This window comes from Lampetra planeri, chromosome 60 (assembly GCF_965212315.1).
Source record: "Lampetra planeri chromosome 60, kcLamPlan1.2.h2, whole genome shotgun sequence".
NCBI classification, from domain to species: domain Eukaryota; kingdom Metazoa; phylum Chordata; class Hyperoartia; order Petromyzontiformes; family Petromyzontidae; genus Lampetra; species Lampetra planeri.
The window spans coordinates 2,119,109-2,145,220 of NC_136166.1; the positions used below are offsets into that span (position 1 = coordinate 2,119,109).

General features: G+C 46.1%; 1 protein-coding gene across 5 annotated transcripts; it reads left to right on the top strand.

Moving 5' to 3' along the window:
* The first annotated feature begins 726 nt into the window (after window positions 1-726).
* LOC144736319 (nucleoporin p58/p45-like) lies at window positions 727-25,763 on the top strand. 5 transcript variants are annotated; one of them, XM_078618975.1, is made up of 15 exons: window positions 727-962; window positions 4,274-4,389; window positions 6,485-6,601; window positions 7,177-7,329; window positions 8,006-8,404; window positions 9,285-9,315; window positions 10,119-10,184; window positions 10,991-11,165; window positions 11,961-12,040; window positions 12,997-13,115; window positions 14,178-14,260; window positions 15,148-15,412; window positions 16,830-16,910; window positions 19,439-19,540; window positions 23,474-25,763. In XM_078618975.1, the coding sequence occupies exons 1-15, from the start codon at window positions 886-888 to the stop codon at window positions 23,653-23,655; spliced, it is 2,046 nt and encodes a 681-aa protein (XP_078475101.1). In that variant the 5' UTR covers window positions 727-885; the 3' UTR covers window positions 23,656-25,763. The 5 variants fall into 5 exon arrangements, with proteins under 5 accessions (XP_078475101.1, XP_078475102.1, XP_078475105.1 ...); XM_078618976.1 differs by having other exon boundaries at window positions 15,148-15,403; XM_078618979.1 differs by having other exon boundaries at window positions 19,439-23,604.
* The last annotated feature ends 349 nt before the right edge of the window (window positions 25,764-26,112 follow it).

Genomic DNA, 26,112 nt, shown 5'->3' on the forward strand with positions numbered 1-26,112 from the left:
TTTGAAACGGGTGTAGCCCAAGGGTCATAAAGAAGTGGCTGGGGCTAGTGATGTTAATGTGATAAATTAGCATTTAACTGTAAGAACGGACAGCGGCCTTCTCGACGAGGGCACGGCAGTGGCTATGTTAATTCGGCTTTACTTTGGTGATTTCGAAAAGTTTTTTGGTTGGGCCATGTTTGTTTGTTGTAGTACGGCGTTAGAATGATGGCTTTAATCTAAGTTGTCTTGTGGTTGTTGTTGTTGCTTGACTTGCATCCCAATGGGATTTTTGCACAGCGTTGGTGTACGGTGCTTTTTTCTGGAAGAATTTGCAGTTTTTTCCTGGATTTTTCTGTTTGCGCATAGTCACTTTAAAGATGTTTTCTTGTTCACGTTTTTGTTTGTTGCGGTTGCACCTGATTCCAGAGCCGAATGGCTCACAGGGCTCTACCAAATAAATGAAACTGAAACTTCCAAAACCCCACTACCATCCCCTCGGTAGCACCCTCTACCATTCCCAGAAGGCATTTCATCAACCTTCTTCCAGAAGACATCGACAGTCTTCCAGAAGACCTCTACCATCACCTAGGTAGAACCTACATTTTGATGACATACAACTACCGTCTTCCAGAAGACGGTAGTTGTCGTGTTTCTTTTCGGAAGACATCCACCTGCTTCCGGAAGACAACCACCGTCTTCCGGAAGACAACCACCGTCTTCCGGAAGAAAATCACCGTCTTCCGGAAGACAATCACCCCCTTCCGGAAGACAACCGCTCTGAGTCACGAGGGAAACGTTGACGGGGAGTTGCTTCATTTTTTCGCGCCGATTTTGTTTGACTCAACGGGGCGGCCTTCATCTTGGGACGTCTCGAAGCGAGGAAGAGGGCACCTTTTTGGAGCCATGGCGACGGGCACCAGCGGCTTCTCGTTCGGCGGAGCCGCCTCCACCACCGGCTTCGCTTTTGGCGCCACGGGCGGGTAAAGGCCTACCGCGGATTTGAGGCGCAACTGGGAGGGAGGGGGGTAACCGGCCGCGAGACGTCATCGCAATGCGGTTCGGTGGCGGCCATTTTGGTAGAGTAACGCCGCCGTTTTGTTGGATGCTAGTGCCGAGGTGGCAGTGCGCGTCGCGATGACGTCGTGGGGGGGGGGGGTCGCCTTCGTTGTAGCGGATTGTTACCTACGTAAGATGGACGCCGCGGGTTTCTGCCTTTATGGTTAAAGCAAGCGTGGTCTTTCGATTTAGAATTGTTGTTCGGGTAAAGTCTAACATCGCGAAGTGGCGAATGTACATCGCAACACCAAATTCATTGCGCACGTTTCACAGCAATTTGATTTAACTGTAAAAGAGGTGTGCAGGAATTAAATACGATCGCCGCCAGAACGGATTGAACTCGTGGGGTGGGTGTCGGTGTAACGTTAAAAGAACCCGTTGGCAGTGCTGTAGGCAGTGCTGTGTTTAACACAATGAACTCGCAGCACCGCCTTCAATAGCAGTGTAACACCAACAGCACTGGAATAACAAGAGTAACACCAATAGCAGTGTAACACCAATAGTGTAACACCAATAGTGTAACACCAACAGTGTAACACCAACAGCACTGGAACAACAGTAGCAGTGTAAAAACAGTAGCAGTGTAACAACAAGAGTTGTAACACCAACAGCAGTGTAACACCAACAGCACTGGAATAACAACAGTGTAACACCAATAGCAGTGTAACAACAACAACAGTGTAACAAGAACAGCACTGGAACAACAGTAGCAGTGTAACAAGAATAGCAGTATTCTGCTATTCTTGTTACAAATAAAACAAAATTCTCACGACGTTTCGGCCACAACGCAAGCAGCCGTCCTCAGGTGAAGAACAGAGCTGTCGGAAAGACGGCCTCCTAATGAACACTGCTAAGCTTTCCTTCGTGACTTTACCGAAAGAACCAAGAATATGAATCCCTGCAGTCACGAAAGCTTTAAATCGAAATTTAAGAATAACAGTGTAACACCAATAGCAGTGTAACAACTAGCAGTACTAACACCAATTGCAGTGTAACAACAGCAACACAATTTCATATGACGTACCATATGACCATCATCCAGAATGCGCCCGATCTGGATAGATCTCTGGAGCTTAAGCCTTTGATTGTATGCGAGTCACTGCGTGGTTGGTGAACACACGGAATACATTTGTGTGGTGTTCTTTTGAGGACGATTGCATCTGAATCTATTGTTGTACTGTACATATATGGCCCCTCGCCTTCAAGCCACATTGACCAGTGATGCCGTAGTGGATATCCATCAGACCTGGACATGAACTTTGCCAACGAACTCATCCAATTCAAGTCTTTCGTGTCTGACTCTTGAGGGTGAGAAGTGCCCAATTAAATTGCTTGAGACGTTGCAGGCACTTGATCTGCAGTCAGTGTTCCCCAATGTTTTCGTGGCACTTGGGATGTTTCTAACTTTGCCAGTAACAAACTGCCAGGGTGAGCAGACATTTTCCCTTTTAGGCAAAATAAAAAATGAGCTGTGGAGTAGCATGTGCCAAACACGTCTCAGCTCATTGTCACTTATGTCAATAGAGCCAGACCTTGTCAGAAAGCTAGATTTTGACAATCTAGTGGATAATTTGGCAAGGAGGAAGGCAAGAAAGACACCAATATAGGAAAGCGGGGGGAGGGGGGGCCTCCAAAAGACATGTGCCCAGGGGCCTCACGGGACCGTGATCCGGCCCTGCCTCTATACCATGACGTTTCGCAAGAATCCACATCCCTCAATGGATCCGTAATGTAAGTGGGAAATAACTTTACATTGTTGCTGTCATATCACACTCGGGGATGTTGAGTGGAGACATTGTCGAGACTGACGAAACGACTTGACTCCCCCACCTCGTGCACCTCGTGGAAGAGTGACGGAGTGACGAGACGAAATTTACCAGGTCACGATGAGTAGGCAGACCTAAGATACGCTTCAGTCTCATTATTATAGAGAGAGTGGTGCGCTGATGAACCCCAAAGATGGTAATTGGATACACGGTGTATGCCGTCGTCGGCAGTCCCTCGGAGTTCGAGGGTGACATCCGTCAAGGTTTAGTGGTGGCTCTGGAGGTGGCTGAGGAGTCCCAATTCTAGATCTGCAGATCTTTGGCTAAAATTAAATCAACATTAAGGCTTGTCCAACGTTGTTCAGGTTGTTGTCTATAAGCCTACCGTATGTATGTTGAACTTCTTTGGCAGCATACCTAGCCAACCGTGCTAATTTGTAGGTGCACCGTATGCAGTATGACCAGGTTAAATATGATTCTGGCCCAGTTAACACGAACTGCTTGTATCCATGGGTTTCTTGTTCATCAATGTGAAACCATGGTCAAATGAATTTCTTTCAAATGTCTCCCCTCGCTTGTAGACAAAAACACACAAAGGTACAGTACATATTGAAATGAACGTGGCTTACATTACGTAACAGACGTGAAAAACAATGTCTATCAATCTCATGAATGTCCTACATTCTTGTCTGGAAAAATGTGCACCATACCTAGTTGAATCATTAGTCCCCAGACATTGTGTCATTCATAGATTCTGGGTAATGCATAGAGTCTGTTTAGCTTGGGTTAGTTGCTATATTCTGGAACAATCATTCCATTGGGTCAGTTAGTAAGGGTGGCATGGACCTCCTCGGAAGGTGGGGGGTGGTGTGCTGTTAATTTCTCAAACGAAATCATTATTGAGCATTTGTAAAGCCCTCCCTGCCACCCCACGTATGTCCTGTATCTCACCTACCCGACATTCAACATACAGTAGCTCAGCTATATTGTGATAGAGGGGTGGAGCGGTGGTACAGTGGTTGGCACACTGCGCTATGAACCGTGTGACCCGAGTTCGATTTTGAAACACGACTAACATCACTGGAAAATGATACACGAACCTGTCCTGGATCCCTCCTATTACTGACCAGCACTGAATAATGTGGCCTTGTATGGTCAGACAACACCCCCATAACTGACACAGCATGGGGAGTCTTTCATCCAACAGTGAATTGACAGAGGTCTGTAAATTATTACCCACATTTAATTTGTCAATGGACGGAAACAACCACTTCAGTCACAGGTGTCTGAAACCTAGCTTTGAACCCGGCATTTCAAATGGGTGCCGGCTCCATGCTCTGACCTCTGAGCCACCCGGCTGACGCAAAGAAGTAAATTCTTCATGACCCCGAATTGTGACCCCCACATCACGACGTGGATTGGATCATGACACACTCGGCCCCTCTCACCGTTCTGTTGTGCTGTCGCAGGGGTGGCACCACGACGGCTCCTGCAGGCTTCAACTTCGGAGGGCCAGCCACCACAGGCGCTGCTACTACCTCTGTTGCGCCCACCGCCTCACTCTTTGGCACCACGGGCACCTTGGGTGAGTTATTTATTATCACTATTCTTATATACAACACACTAAATTAAAACATTTAAAAAATATCCCCTCCCTCCCACCCGTGTTAGGGAAGGGCCGTGGAAGCGGATATCACAGAGCTACCTCTGAGATCGATTAATTTAGGGGCGGCACTTTTCCACCTGCCCTGCCATTGAGAGTATTGTTAGTTCCATGAAAGTAAAATCTATATTTGTTTAGCTCTTAGAGCTGGAATTTAGACAAATGAAGCACACAGCCAAATTTAATGCGATGGGGCGTTTTGTTGTAGTCATTGGTGCCCGGGCTCGGACAATCGACTCGTTACGTTTTCTAACTCTTTAGATGCTTCATCTCTTGATATTACACCAATAGCACAATCAGGAGCAAAGTGAGAGGAAATTACCAAAAAATTAACCCGTAAAAACAAAGTTTGTCACTATAAATCCTTTATATGCGTGTTCAATGGGCCACAACCCAGCCCACATTGGTCTTTGAAACGGGCGGCTAGAGTCCTCTCGTCCTCTGGCTTGAGATGGCTGCCACCTATGGGTCAGATGATTGCCTGCCACCATTAAGCAATTGGTAATTAAATATGAAATTTTTTTCCTAAAAAGTGTAACATTTTGGAAAAAATTTTCACGAAAATAAATTGTCACGCACAACGAGTCTGTGTGCAAAATGTCAGCTCGATTGGATCACGGGAAGTGGGGTAAAAAACGACCGAAAGATGTGCACGGTCGTAAGCGCGCAAGCAAGCAAGTGAACTGAATATAAAGGATTTAAAAAAAGATTCACATTAAAAAGGTAAGTCTTTTCTCACTTTCGTGATAATTTTGTTGTTGTTTGTGCTTTTTGTTTTGGTGCCATACTTTAATTTGTTTATTCTTTTTGAATTTGCTTTGCAGTGGCTGTATGTGGGATTTGGTCCTTATAGAAAATTTATGTACAGCATTATGGAATGCTATGAGCATGAATGACACTATATAAAATATAAGTATTATAATGGCCTCGGCATGGTTATTGATGACTGCGCCCAAACAATTTTATTGAATGTAGTGTTTCACTTAATGATTTATTCTGGCTCCTGAGAATGGAACATTTAGGTCTGATTAACAAGTGACAAACATTCTTTACAGGCGATACAAATGCATGCTCCTAGTGTGGATAACAATCCATATTAAAGTGGATTAAAACAGTATGTCTGTGACTTTGTCTTCTGGAACTATTCTCTGACACAGGATGGTGCACCAGTAGTTTTGTAAGTTTCAGATGCAAATATCTTAGTCCAGTGTCATGGCACCAATAGCATAGTTGGAGTATAATTGCGTACAACGTTTAAGAGGAATTGATTACAGCATTTGAAGATAACTTATTTAACTACAGAAGCTGTAATTGACATATCAAGGCACTTTTTTCAGTTTGATTTGAAATGGTGGGGACCGATTATTTTTTTCGAACAATTTAACGATTTTATAATCCCCTGATGTGTGTCAATGTTTCTGTTGTTCATGAACACTTGCCTTATAAACCTGAATCTCATTTTGGTTCCAACATATTCTGTGTAGAACACATTGTTAATTTAAGTGAATTCCAATTCCATGTTCACTCATGAAAGATCTTGAAACTCAAGCTTTCCTGAATAACTGAAAATATAATTATGATTACGGGACGTTTTACTTAAAATACACATTTGTCTGAAAGTACATGTCCATGAGTGTATGCATGAGACGTAATACCCAATTTATAACACTGCCTCTGGCGTGGACTTCGTTATTACACTGTACCACGCAGGGGCCTGCACAGCCAGAAGGCTCCGATGGAAATTTAAAGTGATTTAGCATCGCCAAGTAATGGCGAGAACGAATTACGAATGGGTCCACCGTGCAAAATTCAGTGGATGCGAAAAGCACAAGGGCCCCAATAATTGAATTATGCAGAGCCTACGTTGCAAAAGAGGCAATTAATCTGAATGGCCTCGGACCCTGTTAAAATTAAGACTTGAATAATTGATGATGTACACGGCATGTCACGTCTTGACCTTCACCAAATTCATTTGCTGACCTGAATACGTTGCCGTTGCTTTGGTCTGATTTGGCAGGGCTGGGCAGGCCAGCAGGTTCTGCCACTTTGTTTGCCATGCCGATGACAAGCAGTAGCTCCATGGGGGGTCTTTCCCAGGGCACCTTCACTGCCACCACCAGCGCTCCCACAACAGGTAACGGGGACGCGGTACGCACTTAGGGTAGTCATTGTTCGTCTCCGGATTTGTTGAATTGTCACAATTCGTCGTCGCGTGTTTTTTTTTGCATTTTTGTATTTGGCTGTCACCTGATGAGGCTGGTTGTAATTACCGGCGAAACGTCACGGTACTCGAATTGTAAATGTTGTAGTGGGTTTACTCTAACACACCGGTGTGCTGAAGTAGTAACTAATTGTCATGTTTGGTTTACTTGGCAAACCTTACTAATTGGCTATGTCGGTAGTGGCGGTTCTAATGACACATTCATATTTACGCGGTCTAACCCAAAAAAACCTTTCGTAGATTGTGGTGTTTGTAGCGGCCTCTATTGGCCAGAGAGATTATGTAAAATCATGGATGACATGCATTGAAAAAAAACATGGATTCTTCCACGCGCATGTCTGTTGAGCTTAAGAACCCACATTAATTCAGGGTGCTTCCTTACATCGCTGGTATGCACCCGTCACTGCACACACAACACTTTGTTGTGGCGGTGCGGTGGTTAGGGTGCGAGCAAATGTACAATTTTATGATTTTTTTTTCATCCAAAGGCTTACTGGGAGCTAGCGGAGGACTCTCATTAAACCTTGGAGGAACGACAGCCACCACCACAGCGGCCGCTGGTGGCCTGAGGCTCGGAGGAAACATGTTCTCTTCAGCGGTGGGAGGCTCCCTGTTTGCAGGGACCAGCACACCAAACACTGGTCAGTGTTGGTTCGGTTGCAGTGGTACTTCTAAGGCTGCTGCTGTGGTGTAATGTTTACCATACCAGGGAGCTCACCAGTTCTTTCTGCTGGCGCGGTAGTTGAGGCAACGGGAAAGTTTCTTCAAAATCCAGCGGTATAGATGTGTACGCCCACAGACGATTGGCAGGTTGTGTGTGATGGGGTAAAGTGTGGGTATCCGGTTTTTCCCTCCACATTTAGAAACATGCGTTTTAGAGTGCTTGCCTGCTATAAATTCCCACGTGATAAGCCGCTTCGTTGATCTTTCCTTTGTGATCAAGTCACTTCTGAAAAAGAGCTGTGTAGCTCAGTGGGCCTTAACTGGTAAAATAAAATAAAAAGTTTACTCCCACATCTTCTAAGACGTAAGGCCAGCCGTGCACTTGGTGCTGGAGAGCTCCCTCTAGTGGAGGCCCTTCTGTTGGCAGTATCGTAAACGGGCAATTGCCGGGCTGCACTTTTAACCTTGCTGTGGTAATTATTATTGGATTGTTCACAACTCGGTGAGACACGCTCTCCGGAGGCGTTTTAATTGTGTTACTTAAGTACTGGCCACACCACCATGTGCCATTTTAGCCTTAACAGGTACTCGCGAGCAGCACTTGTCCTTCAGTATGTTAAGGCTATACGGGGGATCTTTGTGTTTTAACTCAAGGCACAGGCCTGAACTTGGGAGGCACATCCGCTGGCCAGGGAATGCTCGGCCTCGGGGGCGGCGGTGCAACCATGGGGCTCGGAGGGACGGGCTTGGGGCTCGGAGGAACGGCTATGGGGCTCGGAGGAACGGCTACAGGGCTTGGCGGTGTCGGCACAGCGCTCGGAGGAACAGCCACGGGGCTTGGTGGGATTGGCACGGGCCTTGGAGGAGCGGGCTCCGGGCTGGTAGGTGTGACCGGGACGGGACTTGGTGGGATCGGCTCTGGGCTTGGTGGGATCGGCGCGGGACTCGGGGGTATGAGCACGGCGCTTGGTGGAATGGCTGCCGCCGGCACCAACGTGCCGGTCAGCAAGGGGCTCGGAGGCGTGGATTTCACCAGCTCCTCTGACAAAAAAGGTAAAGTTTGCATCGCTCTTTTTGCTGATCTTTGTTCAGTCGTGGTTGATATGATTGAACGCTCGTGTGCATCGCGCACTGGTTTCTTCCCGCGTGAAGCAGCATGCTCTTTGTTTATGAAGCCATTGGCCAAATATTCCTTTGCAGGACTTGCCTGGAAATTAATTGTGAGACTCGGCAAAGGTTGTTCTGCATAAATAAATTACATTTATTAGTTTATACCTTTTTTGCATATTTATATGTTTCCCGCATGTGTCTTAATATCTGCGTGTTATTTTTAAACACATCACTCACTGCCTTCATAATTAGGACTGCTTTAAAACAAAATGCATCGTATGCTAAATATTTGGGTAGTGACCCTTGTTAAGAGCAAAGAGAGGGGACATCCAGATACAATGTTCACATATCATATGAGCAGCTAACCGCTATTAAGTGACTAACTAAGCTTTAAATAAAATAAATAAGTGGACTATATATCTCCATATATCTGTTTCTCCATTTCAAATTTTAGGTATCTTCTTTTTACACATCTCGTCAACCAAACGGCCTTCTGGGAGTGTAGAATCTCAGGAGAATTTGTCCATTAACAAGCAGCATTGGCTTGTTTTTACAATAATAACCAGTCCAGGGTTTGGACCGGTTTGCCTGTCAATGAACCGAAGCTGCTGAGAATATGCACTCCCATGACTATTTTTTATGATTCCGGAGGTCATGATTTGTTTAAAAAAATGTAAAGCAGTGTTATATTCCTAGCAACTACAGTTATCGGATCTTTCCCCAAGTAATTGTGAACATCCATGTCTTCCCCCTCACGTGTCAAAACACATTGCTTAACTATTAGCAAACCAGCTAATCTGTGAATTGTCTTTTTGTCCTCTAGACGACAGACTGTCTGCTGGTGGGGGCCCAGGGTGAGTGCATTAAATGCATAAGGGGCGATCTCTGACCCCCAGCATTCTTTGGCTTGGTGCCCGTGTCAAAGCACTGTGCCAAAAACCACTCTTGAGATCCTGGATTCTAGTCCAGGCAGCCACTTGCGATTAAGCCAAGTTCTCAAGCGCATTTAATACCACGACAAGCTGCCCAGTGAGGCCATTAAGGGAGCCTTCAATTTGTTTCATGAGATTTGACAGTCCAAATAAATGTGCCAATTTAAACATGGGAGTAAGTGACTAAATTACCTGCAATGTCAGACCTCAGAAGCTAAGATGGGCTGAGTGGATAATGCTTGGATGGGTGACTGCCATGCAGAGAGCCTGTGTGGGGCTACATCGTGGGCAGCAGAGGGCAGTGCAGCAAAACGCGCTGGCGGGAAGGCCCTTCGTGGCAGTAGATGGACAAAAGTGCCGTACTTGTGCAAGTACGAGCAATGTAACAAATTATGGGCGCTGGTAGAAATTGAAGCTACGGATAATGAAAGTGATTTTGAACCACGTGGGTTTTCTCTCAATACCATCTTCTCCATTGTGATCGCTGGCAGAAAAAGTACCCAGGTGACAAAGTGACTGACTTGATTTTTTTGCCGTACTTGTGCAAGTACGAGTAATGTCACAAATTATAGTCGCTTGTAGAAATTGAATCTACAGATGATGAATGCGATTGTTAACCACGTGGGTTTGCCCTCAATAGCATCTTCTTCACGGTGATGGCTGGGAGAATCAGCACCCAGGTAACAAAGTGACTGACTTGATTTTTTTGCTTCTATTTGTTTAAGGGACAGCAAGACACTGAAGTCCCAGGTTCTGCCACCTGAGATCTGCAAAGACGTTGAAAATTTCCAGTGAGTTTTGCTTTACTCCTCATGTTAAATGTCCGTTATTTGTCTTGTTTACAAGCGGGCGATCACCATTTGACAGGGATTTCTACTAATTTCGGGGAGATAGGTGGACAAATAAAAATGTTTAATATGAGGCCAGGTGGCTTAGCGGTCAGAGGACGAAGCTGGCACTGTTGAGATCCTGGGTTCATATCCGGGATTCAACCATCTTCAATTAAATGGAGTTAATCCGTGTAGCGAGTCTACGGTCGCATGTCTAATCGATACAGGGGTGACCTGAACCCCAAACGCACGGCATATGCAAATTCAATAAAAACAGCGGTTCGTACGCACGAGAATGGATGCACGTGTTGCGAGCTCACGAATCGATATTAAGCAATGAATCGATGATGCGACATTCCACCCCTACGAGCCACCTTCTGACAGCGCCTCTTAAAAACAAGTTGGGAAAATTGCTGCATAGCTTGAGCAAGGTTTTGCAACGTGTGTTTGTCTTCGAAAGTTTTTCATCCGTTGTGCAGAAGCCGGCGCGTAGTTGTTGGCAGAATGCTTTTACATATTTGCAAATATCCATTTTTTTGCTCTAGTTTGTGTTTCCAATATTTTGGCAACTCATTAATAAATTTGGCCAGTTTTCTATAGATGAATATTTTAACAGCAACGCAACCAGGCTTAATGCCTTGGTTGGAAAACGTTAAACCCTTCCATCCTGCCCACCTAGCAACCATTACACCCCAAGAACAACAACTTCTTCAGCTTTTCCCAATGTCCCCCCTGTACCACCCTCCACCCATTTCTCCGGCTCGCAGGAAGTTCGTTAAGGATCAGCGGCAGGTGCAGGAGGAGATCGGCCGCAGCTCCTCCAAGGTGATGCTGCGGGTGCAGGAGGAGACCAAGGCTCTGCGGCAGATGCTGTCGCTTGTGGCTGCTGGGCTCCAGCGCAGCACGCTCGCGGTCGACAAGCTGAGAGCAGAGGCTGCCCAGGTAAGGAAAGAAGCAATGTTCCCAACCCCTTGAGCTAGGAGAGATTAAAATCCTGAGTTTTATAAATAGTGCATACAAGGAGGGTGGATGGGTGGGCCCTTGACCTGACCTGTAGAGCAGGGCTGAATGGATGATCGGGCAGTGATTAGTTGTGCTCACTCAGTTGAGCATACTCAAGTTAGAGACCTATTGAGTGCTGCCAACAGTAAGGAGACTTGGGCAGGGTATGTCGTGAGAAGGGATGATGGCCGGTAGTAGAGGTTAACGATGGAATGGCAACCTAAACTAGACTTTTTATTTTACCAGGTAAGGCCCACTGAGCTATATAGCTCTTTTTAGAAGCAACTTGGCCAGAAATGATAGCTCAACTAAGTGGCTTATCACGCATGTTGATTCTAAATGTGTATGGGAAAAAACAGATATACAAGCATCAAAGTTTGGATAAAACCCACGACCTCCTGTATACCAGGCAAGGTAGTTAACATCCCTTGATCTTTCGCCGTGATCAATCCATTAGAACATCCACTGTGGAAATGGAGCGATGAAATCAGTTCATGTACAAGTGCTAGATGGATTGTTGCTCCGCGAGAGATGGCAGCGACTTGCAGTGTTCTCCATCCAGCGGTGGATTGATCACGGCTAAAGATAAAATGAGTGACTTTGAGAGTTTTATTTTTTACTGTATTGTAAGTGTAAGAATCAATACAAGTTGGTGCATTGTTCTCCAAGCTTCATATTTCCTGCCGACAGTGCTGATGATTTACACGTGCTCGTTAACTTGCGTGCGCACTGCAGGAGCTGAAGAACGTGGAGATAGCGGTGCGCACGCGAGAGACGCCAGATGGCTTACAGCACGAGAACACGGCGCCCACCGAGTGAGCCATGCCCTTCATTTTATCGATGTCCTTCAGTTTTGCTTTGCAAGTGCTTATTCACGTTTATTCATTAGTTCCCTCTGTCCGTAATGATGGTGGGGCACAATATTCGTCAACAGGATCCTCTTGTGAACGAAACTTGGGTGTGAAAGTTGGGGACTTTTCCAGGCCACTTTTGCAAATGGGGCCTATCCTGGTTTTTTTTGGAGCATTCAGCTGTTTTAGCAAATTCAATGTGAGACCATGTAAAAACCTGACCAAATTGATCAAAAGGGTTGCCCAAAAACTTGGGAGACACGATAGTACCAGCGAGGAAAATCCTTTTCTTAGCTGGTTTTTATTTCCACGTTTTTGACAAACCGTGTGATCAATGTGTGCCAGTTTTCTATAGGGTAACTCTAACAGCAACACAACTTTATACCAAACTAGCTTTACTACCCGGCTTCGCCCGGGACTTGAATTCTTGTCTTGGATTAATACACAGCCGACGCGGAGGGTTTGGGGGGGGGATACGTGACGTCAGCAGGAACACTGCGTGACGCTGCCGCATGCAGGTGACATCACATGTGACATCACATATGTGACGTCACCGCTCACTTGCCGTGCAAAATATATCCATTATTGCGCCCCCCCCCCCCTCCAAAAAAAAACCAATTTTATACTTTTTGCATTGTGTACAGTCTTGAAGCTACCCACATGCCAAATTTTAAGTTTGTTGCATGTCGGGATGTACGCTGAACATTTCGAACAGACGCACGTATTCACAAATTTCTCTTTTATATATATATATAAAATATTGTTTCACATTAGATCGATCATATTACAGACGGACAGAGCAATGCATTTTCGCTCCAAACCTTGGCTTGTTTAGCATTAAAGTGACAAGAGAATGACCACGTGGTTGAGTAACCGGCTGTGGCGGTATTGGTGGGTCTCCTCCCTGTCTTGCCACTCAGGTATTTCCGCCGCTTGGCCGAGCAGTTCGAGGTGCAGATGCAGCTGTACAGGCGGCAGATCGAGGAAATGGAGAACCATATCACCTCCCAGGCCACCAGCGCGCACATGACACCACAAGGTGCGTATTGCGTCTTATATCGACGAGGCTCGATTATTGCAACTCACGACTCTAAGCAACGTCTGGAAAAAACATTACTGAGCTGCAGCAGAATTCTCTGGCACGTATCGTGACGGGTACTGCAAGATCCGACCGTGTCCGTCAAGTGTTCGCCGAGCTGCATTAACCTCGATTGCCGAGTGAACACGTTATGAGGTCGCACTCATTACTACACAAATTGCTTGGCACAAATTAACCACAATACTTTGCTGACCTCGTCAAGGAGCATAAACCGGAATGCAAACTACGGTTTTGCTCGCAGCGGCTGTTGCCGAGTGGATCTATGCACTTTTAAATAATCGAGATTGAAAAACTCAATTTCTTTATAACTACTTTTTTGTGCTTAGTTTGTTGTCCTTCCCCTGCACCTGTGATTAGCACGGCTGGCTACTTACGGTGCGAAAGAAGTTCAACATACATACATCTGTACCGGAGGCCCGGCGAGGGATCGCTTGGAGGGATATCACCACGTAGAGACATCGAGCCAGCACTGCCTAGGGACCTGGGTCTGAGCTTGGGTTGTTAATCGATTGTAAATGCATCCATTTTTGTCATTCTTTACAGAATAAATGTATCAATTTGAAAAGTCATGGAAAAGATTATCTTGTTCTGTGCCGTCGAAGATCACTCAATCTTTTCATGTTTTTTGGCATACGTTGAATATTTCTCAAAACATCGAACGTTCCACAATTTTATTTCAATCTGCCATATCGTTAATTCCTTAATATCGGATAATACCTTTTTGCCACCCTGTGCTTCATAAATGTTATCCCAAATAAGGTGAAATGGTGATTTTATTTGCTAGACTTTTGTTATCGTCTCTATTTTTAAAAATGCAAGGATGACAAACACCCTCATCCTGCTGAATGCTCGACAGATACGAGGCCCGTGCTGCAGAATGCTCTTGTGCCGTATTTACACGTCGCGAGCCTTTGCATTATTCAAGTGAAGCCGACTCGAAGTTCGTGACAAACGTACGCCTCGTCATTTACCCAGCCTATCTGTGTATCGTACGTCCCGCAGACCTGTCGCTGGCCATGCAGAGGTTGTACGAGACGTTCATCGCGCTCGCCGCGCACTTGCAGACCGTTCATGAGACTGTCAAGGTGAGAACGTATCTCCGCTGCCCTCTGAACGAGCGGTGACGCGTCCGCCTCCAAACCCAGGCCACCGCCGCCTAACCCTATAATGGTATAGTTGACATCATCGGTGTCCACGTTTTGGTGCTCCACTGCTTCAGTCCTCGGCCGGTAGTGGACATTCCAGGTTAAACTATTTTCTTCCCCTGTTCACATCCAGGCTGAAGCCTTTTCTCTTTTGCCCATGACTCTCCCTATGAACTGTCTTCATTTGCACTTCCACCACAATGTCCTCTCAACTCCCTGTCTGGCCAAAAGCAAACTTCATTTTTTTCCATGCTCTGAAAACGTATCATCAGCCCTGATCCAATCCGCAACCGAATGAAAGCGTCGCCAAGCCATTCATCGTCGAGCGATCTAACAATCCAATTGGCACCTGCGCACGAGCTCATTTAATCGCTCCATTACCACGGTGGATATCCTTTCGGGCGTATTCCCTCCCTTGGCTGCTACCCGGTCGTTCTTCTCAACCTTGTTGGAGCGGTGGCCACGTGCGGTAACCGGGAACCCACCCAAGAGGTCGTCAACCACGAAGGTGGAGACGTTCAGGTGGTATCTCGCAAGACCCTGGGGAGGCGGAAAAGTCTTGGGGGATGTCGAGTTCTTCATTCAGCAGCGGATTAATCATGGCTATGGAGGCGATGTGCTAAAGTAGTAACTGATTGGTACGTTGTGTGTACGTCACAAACCTTACTGATTGGCCATGTCGGGTGGCGATGGGTTAACGACGCATTCATATTCTCCGTGATCTAACCAAAAAATTACTTTTATTGCCATGAGTAACATTGTTAAAAGGGACCGAGCACTTCCATTTTACCCAGTGCTAATGACTTGTCGCGATCTCGCAAATGCAGAGGCAAAAGGAGCAGTACCTGAGCTTCCGCAAGACGTACCACGGGGACGACACGGACGTGTTTGAGGCCCACCGCATGGCCAGCAAGCGCGTGCGTGACGGCCCCGTGCCTGGGCCGGGCCTCACCACGGGCCCTGCGCCCTTCGGCAGCCTCCCCAACGCCGCCGCCGTCGCCATGGCAGCCACGCTCACGCAGCAGCAGCAACAGCAGCAGCAGCACCAGCACCTGGGGACAGCGGCAGCGGCGGCAGCAGCAGGTTTCTATAGTGCGATTTTTTTCTACGTTTGCATTCCACTAGCGTTTTACGATGCGATTTGCTTTGTATTTATTACGCGTGTGTCATCATGTATGTATGCATGTATGAGATTAGTAGAGCACTGCTATTCGTGTAATTTTTACAGCATGAAGGCAGTCAGAAATGGGCTATGTTGATGCCATGTAAGCTCCACAGAGCGTTTCCTACTTGAGCCTATGGCTGAACTGGCGACCAGTTAGTGACAAATCCAGGCCAGTGGCCGGCAATGAGTTTCACAAAGAAGTTAAGCAGCGCTGTCGCTGGATAGTGCCTGGATGGATGACCGCCAATCATTAACACCGGTAGAGGTTTTTTTGGGTGAGATTGCGTAGATATAGATGTCGTTAAACCCGCCACCACTCGACAAAGCCAATGAGTGAGGTTTGTCACATAATCAAAACATGCCAATTAGTTACTAGTTGAATTGTTATTGTAAATTAGAATTACTCTCCAACACACGGTGTGCTGCGCTAATAACTAATTGGCATGTTTTGATTACGTGACAAACCTCACTAATTGGCTGTTGGGTGGTAGCGGTTTTAATGACATTTATATCTCTGCGATCTCACCCAAAAAAAACCTCTTGTGGATAATATTGGTGGGAAAGGCTACATGTTAAAACAATACAGGTGTTGTATACTACTGTGGGGCTACATTGTTAGCTGTGCAAACAATTCGCAGATGTGACAAATGTTCCCAACCTTTAGGCCACACTGACGAGAATCGTAAAGTATGGTCAAATATCCATAATGGAGGTGTTTAGTTACAAGTTCAGCACACCGATGTGTTGGAGAGTAAACCAACAACATTTATAATTCGAGCACGATATTTCACTGGTAATTACAACCAGTTTCATCAGGTGTCGGATAACATTGGTCGTGAAAGCCTCCGTGTTAAACTATGGTCAAATAACACGCATAGCATGGGCAGACTCTCATTTGGTGGTGGATTTGACCAAAGGGCTGTGCCTTAACCCTTTCCCCGTTGGCAGATGTCTGGAAGTTGCAGGTTGGGTGTCCCGTTCACCCGCTGAATCTCAGAACGCGCGAGCGGCTCTGCGTTAATTTTATTTAGAGAGGCGTAGTAGCAGCGCCGTTGTTTTTAAAGACATTGCACTCACCGCAGAGAACCGTTGCAACACGACCGCACTCTGATAGGTGGCTTTAAACTGTGCCACACACCCTCCCGCATAGCCTTGTGGGAGCCTCCGTACCGAAAAAATACTTTTATTTCAGTTTTTCCTCCGGTGTCGTTTTGATGACGATTCACACACGTACGTCATTGGAACGGGGAAATGGTTGACACTGTTTGAGAGATAAAGGCCCAAGAATATGAAGGTGTGAAGGTTAATGAGATTGCTGGTGTGTTTCTGCCGTTTCTGCCACAGGGTCCCAGGGCTCGCTAGGTCTGGGCATAGCTCCCTCGCTCGGTACTGGCCTCTCAGGGGGCCTCGCCTCATCCCTGGGAGGTACCCAAATGCTCACTCTGCCCTTTGGGTCGTACTCGTCTAAGGTGCCCATCGCCTGATGCTCTGGTCTATGAGCCTTTCAAGTGTTCGAGTTACATTCGCGGCCCCGTTGACGTTTATTAATCCACTCTGGAACCTTCGCGACGAGCTGATTTCATTGCTTCAATTTCCTCGGCAGACGTTCCTTTGACTGCCACTCCCGTCCCTATTTTTGGTTTTCTTGGCCGTCCCTTCTCACAATGTGCCCTGCCCAAATTTACATCACAAGGACGGCAATTATTTTGCACTATTACAATTTATTTATTAAATAAAGAATATTAAAACTCACACGAGTGCATTCAATTTTCTTTTACTTTTTAGAGCATTTTGCATGCATAATTGGAATGGATAGGAACAGTGGGAAACCCAATAAATGAAATAGGTGATTGGTATTTGACATGCTTGGGATATGAGGATAATATGGGCTTGTTAGCTAGGACCTTTGAAGGGACACCACTACTGAGACCGGATGCTTTAGCTGTGAGGTGAGATCTGCTAGCAGAACATTTTACGATTATTTGGTGATACTGCGTGAGCCATGGTGCACAAAGCACAAAACGACGCTAAACTCAACACATTTTGTCAAGAGCACTGCCTGAAATGGGAAAAAAAAAATCGAGACAACGTTTTTGGGCAACAACCCTAGAAGAACTATTGCCTGAACAGTTGCCTATCATATAGATATCTGGGGCCGTTGCCCTAAATGTTGCCTATTATAATTTGATGTACATCAAATTGGGCCTTATGAAACAGTTTGTCAGAGCTGTAGATAAGGAGTCGGCAGCCTTCAATTACCTTCAACATTTCTTCCCTAAGCTGTCTGAGGAAAAGGTCAAAGCCGGTGTCTTCGTCGGAACACAGATAAAGAAGATCCTGGAGTGCAATGAATTCCCCAAGAAGCTCACTAGTCGAGAGAAAGCGGCTTGGAACCGCTTTGTCGCAGTGGTTCGTGGCTTCCTGAGCACTCACAAGGTCGAAAACTATGTGGAGGTGGTTGAGACTCTGGTGAAGAATTATGGCACAATGGGCTGTAGGATGTCCCTCAAAGTCCATATCCTTGATGCTCATCTTGATATATTCAAGGAGAACATGGGAGCGTCTTCGGTGGAGCAAGGCGAGCGCTTCCACCAGGATAATACTGGACTTTGAACGCCGCTACCAAGGACAGTATAACGAGAACATGATGGGAGCTGATTCGTGAAAGTAATTTACAGTATAACACTGTAACAAAAAATAGGTTTTTTGTTCCTGGGTAGTAAGTGCTATTTTCAATTTGCATATACCTCAAAAGTACAGAAATGGCTATTATTCCCCACAAACTTTGCTTTTGTTACAACGACACAAAAGCAAAGTTATTAATCCACTCCATTAATAACACCGTGTAACAAATGTATTCATTTTTTGTTCCTGGGTAGTAAGTGTTATTTCCGAATTGCTTATGCCTCAAAAGTACAGAAAATGGCTATTATTCCCCACAAACTTTGCTTTTGTGACCAGGACAGTGATATTTTGAAATTTACCTATTTTAAATGAGAAAATGTGTGCATCATGAGACCTCCTTTGCCAGTATTATATTATGATAATAGGGTTTTCCCCTTTCTGGCAATAAAACAGGTGTTAAGATGTTAAAACACCAATCTGAAACCTTTGCAAGGAATCATGTCTGCATTAACACATATACTTGTGGTGCATGTGCATGTTCACACGATAGTGCCAAGTACAAGAAAGGTGAACAAATCACCCAAACACATACAAATAAACCATCCCCATCCTGACTTAAAGCTTTCGTGGCTGCAGGAATTCATATTCTTTGGGTCTTTTGGTAAAGTCACGTGACTTTACCGAAAGACCCAAAGAATATGCATCCCCATCCTACCAGGCAAAGCCCACTGAGTTATTAACTTATTTTTCAGAAGAAACCTGGCCACCATTGAGATAGCTCAACAAAGTGGCCAATGATTTGGACATTGCACAAAAATAAAGTAAATAATTTCGATGCATGTTTCTAAATGTGAAGGGAAAAATCCGAGGACCCGGAAAAAAAATCCACACGACCACGGGGAGAAAATGCAAATTCCAAATATACAGGCATCATAGTCGGCAAAACGGCAGCAAATTAAAGTGTGCAAACAAAACAGCAAACAAAAAAATCTCGTTTGAAAAATGTGCATTAAAGTAGTTAATTATAAATCTTTACAAGCATCATTACAAGTTGGGAATAAAATAAGGAAAAACAACCGCGAGAGCAAGCGTGTTTGAGGAAGGGTGTATCTGCCATGGACCACAATACAAACTTTTTGTAAGATTCTGGACTATGATATTTTATTCCATTACGGCCTAGCCTTTGTAGACTTAGCCTGCGTGTGGCGCATGGTGCTGGGTCTCCCCCACGTGTGCACGCGCTCACTCACACACACATAGAGAGAGCGCCTTCTGTCTCTTTTCACGCCATCGCTGTGCTTGCTGTGCTCCGTGTGTGGGGCGGGCAGGCTCTACGTTTGGAGGGGGCTCGGGTTTCGCCTCCGGCTCCTCCTTCAACTCGGGCTTCAGCTTTGGCGCTGCCAACAAGCCGTCCGGCAGTCTGAGCGCAGGCAAACATTTTCGTTGTTTGTTCTTCGTGTACAGCAACCGTTGAGACTTCTGGGTGCTTCGGAAGCATAGTGAATGCCACCCTCTAGACATTAATTACCTTTTTTCTACTGCACAACCATGCTGGGGCCACGCCGAGCGAGGTCGATTTTCTAATGCAGTAAGCGCCGAGCCGTGCCATTAACGTCGCCACGCTGTGACCGAATCGAGACGCGTGTCGGCGATGCAGTTGAAGCCGTGTTTGAGTTGCATGCCGACTGACGGTACATGCAACAAATGCGTCATTAGTCCCATCACTGACCCTGCTTGGCCTCAGAGCCAGATGCAGACAGGCGTCTTGTGAGGTCAGCGTATCGGCGGTTAGGTTCTGACTTTGCGCGGCAAACGACCATTGGAAAACCACCCATACTGTGAGAGCCTTGCGCTGGTTCAGCATGGGTGAGCCAGTGGAAAAAGGGGCATCGCTTTCTGTAATACAGCACAATCTGGATTTCTAACAAGTTTAAATTGGAGGAGGCTGGGTTGGCACAGAGGTCAAGAGCAGTGAGCTGGCAACACACTGAAATCTTGGTTTCTCATTTAGGCAGCTGCCTGTGATTACACCAGGTTCTCCAGTGTAGTAGTGAGTTGGATGGTCTTAGGCAGGACACACCAATTTGGTTGTGCACTTAAATTTGGATAATTTTCCAGCTCTGGCAGAGCATTGTGGGGAATTGCTTGTCCCCCCTTCTGTGCGGCACAGAGGTCACTTGGGAGCATCTGTGTGCCATTCCCTAAACACAAATGATTGCACTGCTCTCCCCGAATGGATTTTTTCGTGTCGTGATATGAAGCAGATATGGATTTTTTCTTTGTTTTTTTCTTTAAAAAAAATAGGTTGATTGGTTGCTTTACCCAGGCCCCTCTCGCGAATGAGGCTTCCCCTGGTCTCACGTGAGTTCTCGCCTGATCAAACAAAAACTTGACTTGCCCAGTGAGCTCATTAGGGCCTCTGACCTGCTGAACTTCTAAGGCCTTGCAGCCTCCATCATTGGGAAAGAGATGCCCCTGCTGACGTGCAATCATTACCGAGCGTGTAATGATTCATTTTTAAAATGGATTATTATGCTCACGATACATACATTCATGCGTGTAAGAACCAACTAATTATGTGCAAGTTGTAGTTAAATGTTAAATTTAGGCTGATTGGTCTCAATGAGACACTCTCAAAAGTATAGTCTTATACTGTCAATTTTGTTTCATTATTTGGATGATAACAATAGAATGTTATTGGCATAAATTGTACATAATTGATTCTCGTGCCGTTCTGTGCACGTATCATGCACGTAATAATTGATGAATCGTTCTCTACTTAAATACCGACAACGCTACACCACCGGCTTGCTGTGCTCGGTGGATTATTTGGCCCGCAGCAATTCACCGCAAATCCTTAGGTGTTGCTTAGTGCCGCGCCTGCCGCAACACGAATCGCAACTCAAAAGACCCACACTTTTTTCCCCTAGTTTGGAGATAAAAAATATATATAAAATAATCCTGGCCTACTACACCTGGTCCAGATGCCTGCTTATTGTGACCAAACGAGTATTGGGATTCTATGTGGCTTGCGAGACTCCACCATGGCAGCGCGCTAGCCTCGTTCACAGGACACGGGAGATTATATTTTTACGCTGGGCGTAAGTGGTGGACACACACTTGTTATCCAGTTCTTTGAAAGCAGCGTTGTTTCGGTGGATCACAGATAGGCAAATAACTATGCATCGAATCGTCAAATTAAAATCGATTCCTGTGCTCGTGATGCACACATCACGTGTATGAAACGGATATTTATGATGTATAAAAATGAAATGCATTTTGAATGTTACACTCGGGCTAGAGGAGCGAACAAAACTTTCTAAAGGAGACAAAATTCTGGAAACGGCACAATTAGGACAGTAAAATAAAAAATGATGTTCTTGATATTAATTGCAACCTCATATCACGGGAGATTATCGGTTCGTTGGCGGTTGAATAATTGGACACCGAATTACAGATTTGGAACTCCTAAATCCACAGGTTGCAATTTCGCCAGGTGTTGGTAGCACAGCAAGTAGATTAGATAACCCATCTGTGTAGACCTTCCTTTACATCCCCTCTTCTGTCTGGGTTTTCTCCGGTTACTCCAGTTTCTTCTCACACGCAAACACTCCCTAAGAAGGCAATTGGCCAAACGTTCCAATGCAGGACCATCTTCAAAAGAAGATCTGAGGCTTTTCTGGATAAATAAATGATGTCATTATAATAACCTAAATAATTTGCATTTAAATAATATAATGAATGTGGTCAGTTTTTGTCATAGCATGATCTGTAAACAACAAAATTGTTGCCAGATAAGGATTTGCATTTAAAGGCCGCTTAAATTCCTCAGCAACTCAAGCTCCTTACATTTCATCTCATCGCAATCATTTGAATGCCCGACTGGTTTATCCCTGGGGACCCCCGGTGACAGCTGCCCCTATGCGGCACAAGGTGAACGCAGCACCGTCCTGCAAGTGGATATCACTGTGCCAGTAGGGGGCCATGCTGGTACGTGCTTTTTCCGTTTGAGGTATTTCAAGATTATTCAAATTTGCACCTTGACACCAGCACTCGCTTGGCCTACTTATTTTCATTCAACATGACGGGATATTTAACGTTCACTGTCGAGCAAACCACATTTTTTGGTAAACCCCTTCCTGAGACGTCTGCAAGTTGCAAGGTGGTGGGTATCCTATTCACCGCTGAATCTTGGAACGCGCACGCGGTTGGCGTTAGTTTCATTTAGAGAGGCATCGTAGCTGCGCTGTTTTTAAAGACATTGTACTCGCGGCAGAGAAACATATTGACACGACACACTCGATGATAGCTGCCGCCAAAACTGCCACGCGCCCTCCGGCATGGCCGTGTGGGAGCATCAGTACCGATAGTTATTTTAGTTAAGTTCTTCTGATGACGTACATGTACGTCATCGGACTGGGAAAGGGTTAATACACCAACGGTATTAACCAGGGCACCTGCAGGGTTTTAACCAGGGCAGCTGCAGGGTTTGAACCGCAAGCCTCTGCAACAAGCTACAAACGTACAAGCTCTCGGTCGTTTCACCGCCATCGGATAGCACTTTATTTTCAGATTAGGCATTTCACTGCACTGACTTAAAATGTAACATTTCCTCACATGAAAATGTGTCACGCGCATCATCCAGCACTTGAACAACATTATCCCTGGCACCTGCTGCCGCATGCACAGGTTCCACACAAAAAGCATTTCAGGCACATTTCTGGTGTCCTTGGGCATCTGTCCCAGATGCAGTAAGTAGGACCCTATCAACACGGTGTCCACTTTCATTCTCTGCGCGACATACAGCAGCACATTAAACCATTTTCCATAGACAATACGGACAGCATTAATAAAAACAACACAATGTATCCTTGTGTTATACAATCTTGTGCTTTCTGGCACCACATTTCTGCACCCTGATCTCTTGTTTTGAAAATCTTTAATAGTTACTGCAGGTATCTCTTACAAAATTACCTCCTTGTCTGATTAGGCTGTCGGTGAAACTTATGGCTGCTAGACGGAACTGCGGAAGTGCGCTACTTTTCCCGGGTTATTTGTACAGCCTGCCGTTCGACTAAGCGTTGTGAAGCCATTTATACCGCTGTGTGGACAGAGGCGAGGAGAGAGGGTTTAATACACGTGCACCTTTGTTCCAACTGCGGGGGGCGACAAGTAGATCTCATCGCAAGTCAAGTGTTGCTCACCGCAGCTACACCATAGCGCAAGTGCACGCAGTTATATGCAAAGAATATTGTAAGTGTGGCCAGCGGTACTTTGGTGGGATCTCCTGAAAGGTGTGGACCACAGTCTCGGACCCCACGCGGCACGTGTAATGGAATCCCCCCCCACCCTTGTGGCGGCAGGTTTTGCTGGCACAGCAGGAGGGAGTTCCACCTCTGGGTTCAGCTTCAGCAACCCGGGACTCAACCCGTCGGCTGGGCTCACGTTCGGCGTCTCGTCCACGCCTGGCCTGGGTCTGGCCAACGTCTCCCAGCCGCTGCAGCTCAAGAAGCCACCACCGGGGAACAAGCGCGGGAAGAAGTGAAACGACGGCCGACGGGGGCCGGCGGTTCTGTTTGTGGAGCCCTTCGGCAGCGGGTTTTGGGCAGAGCGACCGGGGTGAAATGGAAGAAGCGAAGGGGGTGATGAGAAAGGGGTTTGGGACTGGCAATCGATGCAGTGACGTAACAGTTCGTACATTGTTCTTGTCCCGAATCCACAATGTTAAGTTAAAAAGTGTCTCCCTGATCAAGCAAGCGAGCAAGCATTGGGGGCTTGGTGACCCTGACCCGATGGAGGAAATTCAGCATTGCCATTGTGGAGACCCGTCCCTCCATAGGACAACTGCTGTGGACTTCGCCACATCGAGATACTTGTTTTTTTCCACCTTTTGGGGATGGTGTGCCAAGTCGACCTCTCATTGGGGTTCGAATTGATGTTCTTCTGGTTGGGGCAGGTGCTCTGACCACAGTGCCACCCGGCCGGATTGACCCTTGCCAACGACACAAAAGAAAATTGACCACGTGTTGTGCTATTCGCTGAAGCGCAACTTTCCACTGGTCTGGTTTTTATATTGGGGAAATAAGAGCTGAAATGTATTCTGTAAAGAGCCCAAAGTGCCCTTCATCAATCGTAAGCATACTTTTAAGCCCACTTGCCCCAAGTCACTCGCACAACACTCATTACCTCGTATGTAAAATAGAGAAACCCGAAAGTTTCCGTTCAACTCGCCGAGTTCCAGGGGCTGGAAATTGTAGCATTTTATTGTCTCGGTGACTGTATGAAAAACGAAACATGATTATAGCTTACTTTTTTCTCCCCCTCAATTTTAACTTGTCACTAAGCTATACATTTTGCAACCCAGGCACAGGGTGGGAAGGTGAATTGCTGGGGAGGGGTGATTGGTGCATTGGGGTTGGAGGGTTGTTGAGTGAGTGGAGCGCAGATGTCACATTACCACAACTGTTGAGATGTGAAGCTGGCCCGGAAAAGTTGCTAGGCCCACATTCCCATGGCAGTCTTGCCGAGGTGAAGTCAGTCCCCCTACCACACCGTTTGGCTCTCATTTAAAAAGTAAAGCTTTACTCGGCTTCCCAGTTCAGTCTCCAGACTGTGTCGTTGCCATCGTGCCGTGAGAGGGAGAAGCCGTGAAGAACCCCCCGGGGGAGGGGGGGGGGCATCAGTGCCAGAAAACCGCTGGTAAACTTAACTTTTTTTTTCAGGGGACTTTTCCCAAATAGCAATATTTTATATACAAAATAATAGAAAATTACAAAAAAAATACTTTTGGTTTGGAACATTGTACTCTAAAGCAAGCATGCATGAAACTGTAAAGCAATGTTATAATAGTATCCCTCTGGCCACAGAGAGAAAAGGAGGTAAGAAAGAGGCAGAGAGGATGCACCGGGTAACACAAAGTGCTGCCCGGCTATGGAAGCATTGGACAATACTCTGACTGTTGCAGAAACAGCCCGGCATGGCTTTGGGTATGTTGCACATTTGTCGTGGAAACGGAGCACACATTGTGTAGGGGTAGAGCACAGGGCAGCAGGTGGAAGGTGGTTAGATGACTAGAATTTTACCAGGTTCGGCCTGCTGAGCTATATAGGAGCTCTTTTTCACGAGCGACTTGACCACAAATGACAGCCCTGCCGAGTGGCTTATCACGTGGAAATCTAGAGCAGCCAAATACTGCAAACGCATGTTTCCACATGTGGAGGGGGAAAACCGGACGACCCGGATAAAAATCCACGGGGACAACACAAACTCCAAATATATAGCAGGCGTCCGGGGTCAGGATCGAACTCACGACCTCCTGTATATTCGGTGGGGTAGTAAATATCTCGCCACCGTAGCACCCACCAGGCAAGTGGCTGTCACTGGAATGGGTGGCGTCTTCATCTCGTGCTTGTCAGCAGCACGAAATGAGACCCGTTGATGATTTCCAAGAGGATATATTTTTAACTATCGTTGAACGTGTGTGTGTACGCGTGTGGTGGTGTTGTTCTGGGAGTAGTGGAATGTGAAAGTTGTCTGATTTGCTGAGGTGAAGGCTGCATAGGCTTTTCAACCTCTCAACGACGGGTACTGTGAAGTTGCTATGCAGTATGAATGTTGTCTAAAATAAAAGTTACTTTCTTTGCGCAAGACAGACCGAGTCTCAAGATGCCTTTTTTCAGGTGGGGTCCTGCATGGAGGCGTTTGACCATTTATACTGAGTTTATGTTCAAGTGGGAGGAAACATGATCCTGATGAAAATCCACGAACGAGGGGATGACACACTGCACAGATGGGACCCCAAACTCATTTGCTGTACAGTGGTCTCTCGGCTAACGATATTAATTGGTTCGATGAAAGCCATCGTTAACTTAGACGATCGTGAATCGAATATAGGAGATAGATGTGAAAGGGCTTTATTTGTTCCAAGACGATCGGAAGTTGACTTTTTTCCACCCTAAAAACATAGTTTATAATATTTAAACACGCAATTATAAATTAACAT

What these genes read in the sequence shown, in the direction of transcription:
- LOC144736319 (XM_078618975.1), top strand. Translation starts at nt 886, where the DNA reads ATGGCGACGGGCACCAGCGGCTTCTCGTTCGGCGGAGCCGCCTCCACC. An exon ending in TGGCACCACGGGCACCTTGG is followed by an intron (nt 4,390 to 6,484) that starts GTGAGTTATTTA and finishes CTGATTTGGCAG; the next exon opens with GGCTGGGCAGGCCAGCAGGT. An exon ending in GGCAGCAGCAGGTTTCTATA is followed by an intron (nt 15,413 to 16,829) that starts GTGCGATTTTTT and finishes TTTCTGCCACAG; the next exon opens with GGTCCCAGGGCTCGCTAGGT.